Raw genomic sequence first — 8,789 nt, 5'->3', positions numbered from 1 at the left:
TCCCCCAACAACAACTGTGCAGCTAAACACGTTTTAGATGTGCGAGCATGATGTCCTCTAATCCGCTCCAGTTTCCCCGTCTTCTTGCTGATTCTAAAATCCTGTGCCTCTATGGTAGCATATTCAACACAAGTGTTCAACAGCTGTTTAACGTTGTGCTCATTTACTTGTTTATTTGTCAGAAATATATGCAAGGCTGAGCTGACCTCACCAGTTTCACACCGCTTCAATACTTCCACGTCACTTTTCAATATGGGCGAGCCTCTACAACGAGTTCTAACTCTATTTAAAAGCTCTGCGAACACGCCATCTTTTTGTCTAAGGACATAGCCTTTAATTCAACAATCCTAAAAAGACTCCACCACAAGTTAACTCCTACATCCTCCACATACAAAGCGTTCCCTTTCACTGGAGGCAACTGATAAAAATCCCCGCCAGCTATCAGGCTAACGTTTCCAAATGGAGATAAGTCACCAGTCTGCTTGATTTGTCTTAATCTACCATGAATATATGCCAATAAATTGTGATCCACCATGGATATTTAATCAATTATCACAATTTGGAGATCACTATATTTAACCCGTAATGAATTTAGCTTTTCCTCACCCAAAGGGATGTACGGTAGCCGGACATCTATTCCAATACTGAACGTCCTGTGAATAGTTGCTGCTTTTAAATGTATGCAGCGATCCCCGTAGGAGCGGTAAACAATACACAAATGTTGTCCGGCTGACGACAAACTGGTGAAAATAACCTCATTGACTCGTACTGAATAGCTTTTATCAAATGAGTCTTTCCTGTCCCTGCACCACCTGTACAAAACACACAAAGGGGATCTGGATTCCTCCCGTTCACCTTATCTAGACACCATGCCGAATCTGATTAAAAAACAACAACACCACTCTGTGTCTCATTCAAAGATCGAATTAAACCTAAACCCTCACTTCTACACAAAATGTGATTTTATTTTCTACATTTCTAATTTCCCTGCTACTTACAGCTAAATCTGGAATATGGTCCTCGGCTTCTTCCGCTATCTGTTCTTTTCCTTGCATTTCCTCTCGACACTGCAACTGCTCCAACTCTTGCTGTGGACGTAGCTTGCACCAGACATCCTCTCTAACACCCTCACTATTCCTCATTTGGACGACATGCTACAGTGTGACTTTTTGACCATATTTCGGACGACATACTATAGTATGACTGAAGTTCAAATTATGTCAGGCAACTCAACCAGTACACAATGAAAAAAAAAAGTCTCTTTTGGACTTTTTTTTTTACCTTTGGTTTGTGGCTTACCCTTACAGGGACTTGCCTTAGGAGGTCTCACCCTCCGTGAAACTCGTGTGTTACCTCGGCGGGTAAACCGTGAACCTTGTGTGTTGTGTTACCTCGGCGGGTAAACCGTGAACCTTGAGTGTTACCTCGGCGGGTAAACCACGTGTGTTGTGTTACCTCGGCGGGTAAACCGTGAACCTTGAGTGTTACCTCGGCGGGTAAACCGTGAACCTTGAGTGTTACCTCGGCGGGTAAACCATGCGTGTTGTGTTACCTCGGCGGGTAAACCGTGAACCATGTGTGGTGTGTTACCTCGGCGGGGCTCGAACCCGTGTCTTCATGAGGTTGTTTCCAGCTGGGAGTCGGCGTCGTAGACCGCAGGACTATCTTCGGCGCCGGAGAATGAATCGTGGCAGGAGAAAGTGTACCACGGAGTTCACTCAGAGCTTCCAGAGACTCAGCCGACAGTCTGGTTAACTCAACAGGTAAAAGATTCTACTTCACCAAGGTTGATATTAATGGTTCAGATTCCACCTGTTGATGGTGATTCAACTTTTAGTGAAGTTGAAACGTTTGGAGAAATTGAAAAAGTTTTGCATCAACAACACATTACAGGAAGATATTTAATATCACTGCAGACCTCCTTGAAAACACGTATATCTACTATCCAAAGAATGTCTGCGGCAATTTTGGTCCATTTGAATGAATATTTGTGGACGGTGGAGGTACAGGTTGCAGTGATCCAAAGATTTGTCACAATGCTGCCTAACTCCTGGGAAGATTGGTGGAGCAGTGTTTAGCACTGCTCCCTCTCAGCCAGAAGGTTTGGTTCAATTCCCCCCCCTTTTATTATGACTTACAAAAAAAGACATTAGTAATTTCTGACTTTGAAAATGCCGGTTATTTCTTGAACAACATGCCATAGCATGACTTTTGGGTCACTTTTTGTCCACGACGTCACTGGCACACCGATCGACTAAAACAAATTATTTTGATAACTTTTAATTCCAAACATGTTCAGAGTGCACAGACTCAATTTGAAGTCGGTCCGAAAAAAATCTGTGGGAGGAGTTAGTTTAAGTACATGTGTGAATAGCCAAAAATGGTGACTAAATTCACCAAGGTTGTTATTAAAGGTTCAGATTCCACCTGTTGATGGTGATTCAACTTTTAAAGAAGTTGAAACGTTTGGAGAAATTGAAAAGTTTTGCATAAATCCAAAGAATGTCTATGGCAATTTTGGTCGCATTTGAATGAATATTTGTGGACGGTGGAGATATAGGTTGCAGTTTTAATTCGTAATAATAATGTTTTTCTTCAAGTTAAGACAAAAAGAGTTTAGATAGGACTTTATACATATATTCTAAATAGAAAAAAAATAAAACCGCAAAGTGCAAGCAAAAGAATGAAACAGCTGATTGCATGTTCTTGCTTGAATGTAATGTTTTACATTATGGACTACATGCATAAGTTAGTCATCAATATTATGGATGACAAACTTTACTTTTAGGTTATTAGTTTTGCAGGAACGTGCAAATTCCACATATAACATTCCAGGCAGGAATTGAACCTGGTACCTTCAGGCTGAAAGACGACAACGCTGGCAGGTGCACCACTATGCTGGCTTCCATAACTTGAATGGAAGTCAGACTTATAGCATGTTGTGCAAAATATGACTGATCACTTTTCGGACGACATAGTATAGTACGACTTTTTGATCATATTTTGGACGACATGCTATCGTGTGACTTTTTTTTCCATAATTAGGGCCCGAACACCGAGGATCGGTGCGAAAGCCCTGTTGTTTTTCGTAAAGATGTTCTTCTTATTCTTACGTAAAGTGATTTGCCTTTTTGGAGGCTTTATCATATTCAAAAACTCAAGAAAGTGGATACACATATGTCTCCCGGCGAAAAATTTCATATTGTAGTGGAGTCGCGAGTGGGCGTGGCCAAATGGCTCGAGAGCGCCCCCTAAAGAGATGCCCCGGTGGCCACATTTACCTAAATTCACGAAATCCGGTGGACACGTGTATCACACCTAGACACACAAAAAAGTTACATTGCACCGTTATGTCAACTCGACAGGAAGTCCACCATTTTGAATGTAGTTGCCATTTTGGGCGATTCTGACACGTTGTGTGTGTGTGTGTGTGTGTGTGTTCAGTCTGCGAGGATTGCCAGTATTACAGCGTCAGTGTTGAACCTGTTGATGATCCTCCTTCTCTCCACAGTTTACATCGGATTGGCCCACGTCCTCATCCGGTGGGGTGAGTCGGAGTCACTCTCCTCATCCGCTCTTACAGTTTTTGACTTGTTGAGATATTTTTGTGATTCGGTTGTTAGTTTTAGTTGAAAAAACTAAAGATATTTGGTCAAAAAAGTTGTGACAGGGTCTACAAAAGATGTAAAGATAATAAAAAACACCGGGTGGAACATCTGACAACTAATGAGGTTACCATGGCAACAGATCAATGACATGATTGGGTATAAAAAGATGATTTTAGAGAGGCAGAGTCTCTCAGCAGTGAAGATGGGGAGAGGTTCACCACTCTGAAGGACTGTGTTGGAAAATAGTTCAACAATCTAAGAATAATGTTCCTCAACGTAAAACTACAAAGAATTAGTGGATTTCATCGTCTACGGTTCATAATATCATTAAAAGATTCAGAGAATCTGAAGAAATCTCTGAACACAAGGGACAAGGCTGGAAACCAATATTGGATGGTGGTGATCTTCGGGCCCTCAGGCAGCACTGCATTAAAAACACACTATTCTGGAGTGGAAATCACTGCATGGGCTCAGGAACACTTGTGAAAACCATCGTCTGCTCCTCCTCACGTAATGTTTCCTTTCTGTGTGTTTCTGTCAGAGATGCATCGCACTCAGACTAAATATGAAGACATGTTCATCCTCAAAGTTTTCATCTTCCAGTTCGTTAACTTCTACTCATCTCCAGTTTACATCGCTTTCTTCAAAGGCAGGTGAGAGCAGCAGCAGCCAATCAGAGCAGGCCTCTCAGCTTCAGCAACACAGGTCGTTTTTCTTCACAAACTTTTTTTTAAATGGTTCCTTCTCGTTTCATTTGGTCACTTTAACTCCTCAGTTTTATCGTGTTCCTCGTCTCTGTGTTTGAATGACATTTTTTTTTATCCTTAACGTGAAACTGATTCAAATTAAAGTCAGTCAGCTGGTTTGTAAAGTTGGAGAAGAGGAGGCGTCATAGCGCCTCCATTAACAGGAGAAAACTGTCAGTAAAGTTTTATCTCGTATCTTAACTAGCTCTTTGTTTCTTTGTTTCTATGTTTGTTTGTTTGCTTGCTTGTTTTTTTTGTTTGTTCCTTTTTTTCTGAATTTTTTTGTTCCCATTTTTGTTTTGTTTTTATTCTATTTTTGTTTATTTGTTTTGTATTGTTTGTTTCAAAGTTTATTTTTCCTATTTCTGTTTGTTTTTAAATTTTCTCTTTTGTTTGTTTGTTTGTTTGTGTCTTCAGGTTCGTTGGTTACCCTGGACACTACAACACTCTGTTTGGAATTCGCAACGAAGACGTGAGTCCGTCACTTTAAGATGATATTGTTTACATCCGTCATCTGTTTGTCAATAAGACATAAACAAACGGATGTATTGATCGATGTGTTGTCGAACTGTAAATAGAAATGTTGTGTCGAGCTGTTATCAATCAGATTAGATTGTTAAAGAAGACACGTGATAAGTAACGTTTTAAAGTCTAAATGTAAATGAAAACATTTATAGTCTGTTTGACAGTCTGGAAGTAGTTTAATTCATCATTTACCTTTTTATTGGAGGGAATTATGTTCATTAATGAAGCAGAAAAACAACAGAAGTAAACGATCTTTCAGTGTGGAGCCGGTGGATGTCTTATTGACCTGGCTCAAGAGCTGCTGGTCATCATGGTGGGAAAACAGCTGATCAATAACATCCAGGAGTTCACCATGCTGTAAGAACACACACACACACACACACACACACACACACACACACACACACACACACACACACACACACACACACACACACACACACACACACACACAGATACACACACTCACACACACACACACATATATTTTAAGACTGAAGTCCGCAGGATGAACAGTCAGATTCTGTTTAACTGAGGGCTCATTATTTGGCAGGAAGTTGAAGTCATGGTGACAGAAGAGGAGGTTGAGTCCTCAGCTGAAGAAGAAGAAGGAGGAGGAGAAGGAGGAGGAAGGTCAGAGGGAGGAGCTTCAGGAGGAGGGTTCTCCTTGGGAGGCAGATTACCAGCTGCAAGTCTGTGAGGGACTCTTTGACGAATACCTGGAGACAGGTGAGTCCAGAGGTGCTGAATGAGGCATGCTGGGAAATGTAGTGTGTTCCTCTTCACTGTGAACCCTCCTCATCCTCAGTGCTCCAGTTTGGCTTCATCACCATCTTCGTGGCGGCGTGTCCTCTCGCTCCTCTCTTCGCTCTCATCAATAACTGGGTGGAGATCCGTCTGGACGCTCAGAAGTTCGTGACTGAATATCGCCGCCCGGTGGTAGAGCGAGCTCAGGATATCGGCATCTGGTTCCCCATCCTGCAGTTCATCACACACATGGCCGTTCTGAGCAACGTAAGACTGTGATGTGTGTGAGGAAGAGTCGGTCTCCTCTTCAAACATCCATCTGACGGTTCACCAGAAGAGTCTGAACTTCTCCAAACTCCTCCTTCAGGCGTTCCTCATCGCGTTCACCTCGTCCTTCCTGCCGCGTCTGTACTACCGCTACACCAGAGACAGCACGCTGAGCGGCTTCGTCAACTTCACTCTGGCGACGTCACCGCGCAACTACAGCCAGCAGCACCAGCACACATCCTGCAGGTGGGCCACTTCCCCGGCAACAGGGCCTCCAGACGGACCAATGAATGAGCTCTCTGTGGGTCACGTGACCTCACGTTGAGAGCGGATCGCTCTGGAGGGTAACGGATGGTTGATGTGTTGGAATCAGCAGTCGTCATTAACTATTGGTCGTCTGCAGGTATCGGGGCTTCAGGGATGGAAACGGTGAACACCTGCCGGAGTACTTCTACCTCCTCGCCATACGACTCAGCTTCGTCATCGTCTTCGAGGTAACCAATGGCTGACAGTTGGGATAAATCTGTGTTCTGTTTCCTCTTCTGACAACATGAAAATGTTTTAGTCCAACGCACCTGTTCAGTGCTGAGAGAGAATCAGCTGTCTAGTTTTTGATGGGTACAATTTTTCTTATAAGATTGAACCACAGACTGTTTCTAAAAGAGTTCGTAGCTTCAGGTCTGTAAAATGGTTCTGATCCAGAAGTGTCTTCAGCTGCAATACCAGCGAGTGCCACTAGAGGTCGGCTCCAAAAAGCCTCCGGCTCCATAGACTCCCATTCAACTTCTCTCATCAAATCCAAAGTGAATAAAATGTGTCCATCAGTTCTCTCGGTGTTGTTAGCTAAAGTCACTCCTTCTTCTTAGTTTTCTGGAGGTCCATCTGAAAATAATCCCTCATTCATTAGAAAAGAAGATTCAAGAAGACCTGTTTTTGGGGGCGTGTCTGTTTGATTGACAGGCCTGTGGTGCAGTCAGGTTACAGCTATCGGTGGGCGGGACGTAGTATCGTCAGGTTTCCGATCAGATCGGTCAGATCCACCGCTGGCTCCTCCCCCAGCTCGTCCAAATATGGTCACTTCCTGCTCCAAAGATGGCTAAAGAAAGTGACAGCTGATTTTTGGAGGAGGCGATTGAGCATTGAAGTTTTTTTTTACCGTCTCTCTTCCTCAGCATGTGGTCTTCTTCATCGGCCGTCTGATCAACTTGATGGTTCCTGACATCCCAGAGGAGGTGGAGCTGAAGATGAAGAGGGAGCACTACATGGCCAAAGAGGTTCTGGCTGGGAACCAGGTGCAACTAAACCAGGTTCTTTCTGTCATAAGTTGTTCTAGTTTGATATCCACTTCAGTTTGTTTGAGCAGAGAAACGAAGGTGGATCAATAAGTCCAGAGTTCCTGAACGCAGCACAGTGCTGCACACGCAGGATCATCAACCTTCATCGGGACGTATTCAGAGTTATTGATCAACATCAACATTAATGTGACCGCTGGTATGTGAACATCTGTGATGTCACCATGGACCTGAAACTGGAGCAGAGAAACAGCAGATTTTGGGGAACAAAATCTTCAACTCGCCTGCTTACAGCCGAGTGTTCCTGAGCCCATGCAGTGATTTCCACTACAGAATCATGGCTGTTTTTAAGGGTCCCTGTCGACGTTTTCCAGAGTTTGACCCCCAAAATCTGATGTTTCTGCTCCAGTTTCAGGTCTGTGGTGACATCACAGATGTTCACGTACCAACGGTCCGTTAATGTGTTGATGGAGAGACGACAATCTGAATACTTCCTCAGAAGTATTTTCAGAACTCTCTAAACTTATTGACGGACCCTCGTAGTTTCAGTTATTGTTTGTTTTTTTCCTTCGTTGTGTTCTGTGTCTCCAGTCTGTGGGGAAAGCTGTGGTTTCTGGTGAGAAGGATGTCGTATCCGCTAAACTGTGCCGGCGTGAATCCAGAGCTTCACCGCCGCAGAGTGACTCTCCTCCACCAAACCTGAAGGAGATCTCGGAGGAAACCGAACCACCGGACAGCAGCTGACGTGAAACACAAGTGAGTCCCGACCGCCTCCACATCTACATGACTGAGCTTCTCCTGTTGACCGACCTCTCACGGACCAGCCAGACCTCGACAACATCTACCAGAACCTGGTCTTCCACAGGGAGCTCCTGATGTGGTCTTCTTCGTCGGCCGTCTGATCGACCTGATGATTCCTGACATCCCAGAGGAGGTGGAGCTGAAGATGAAGAGGGAGCACTACATGGCCAAAGAGGTTCTGGCTGAGAATCAGGTGCAACTAAACCAGGTTCTTTCTGTCATAAGTTGTTCTAGTTTGATATCCACTTCACGCTGGCTCCTCCCCCAGCTCGTCCAAATATGGTCACTTCCTGCTCCAAACCGCTCCGAACTAGCAAAGATGGTGACGGACAGAATCTGAACTGGAGGATTCATAACGTTCACAAACCAACGGGGGACAGATTTCAGTGTAACACTTTCCAGATTGGTGCCCTGCTGTTAGTTAGAAGTTGTTTTTTACTACAAATGCTGAATGTAAAGTTCGACTTGTTCATCAAATGGTGATCAGTTCAATCTAAAGTTTCCTTTTTTACCTTTGAAAATGTAATATTGACACAGTTTTGAATGTTTTTCAGTGTAGTTTATGATGACATCATCGCTGTAATAAAGATCCATTTTGTCCAACAATGTTTGGTTTGTCTGCTACATTCGTTTGTTAGAATTAAGAGATGGGATTTGTTCCAACAATTAAACAGAAATGTGGTTTAAGGTCACAGATGTTCTAAACAAACACAGATTGGACACCTACTCCACATTATAACCAACATATGGGCTGAGAACTGATGTATTATCCCTACAAACTAATCACAGCTTCCTCTGTGATC

The 8,789-nt window shown here is 43.5% G+C and overlaps 1 protein-coding gene across 1 annotated transcript; it reads left to right on the top strand.

The window, feature by feature from the left end:
* The first annotated feature begins 3,636 nt into the window (after positions 1-3,636).
* Positions 3,637-8,591, top strand: LOC138636979 (anoctamin-7-like). Its single transcript, XM_069725386.1, is given in 9 exon segments — positions 3,637-4,261; positions 4,772-4,826; positions 5,139-5,236; positions 5,433-5,608; positions 5,688-5,893; positions 5,994-6,139; positions 6,297-6,387; positions 7,066-7,185; positions 7,777-8,591. Coding segments are annotated over 9 exon segments (1,185 nt in total). The 5' UTR covers positions 3,637-4,121; the 3' UTR covers positions 7,930-8,591.
* The last annotated feature ends 198 nt before the right edge of the window (positions 8,592-8,789 follow it).

The sequence above is a fragment of the Brachyistius frenatus genome, unplaced genomic scaffold (genome assembly GCF_029030835.1).
Source record: "Brachyistius frenatus isolate BFR_SWC_R1_liver_20210118 unplaced genomic scaffold, ASM2903083v1 Contig_420, whole genome shotgun sequence".
Classification (NCBI taxonomy): domain Eukaryota; kingdom Metazoa; phylum Chordata; class Actinopteri; family Embiotocidae; genus Brachyistius; species Brachyistius frenatus.
Note: the sequence above shows the minus strand (reverse complement) of the source record. Positions and strands in the feature narration are given on the sequence as shown.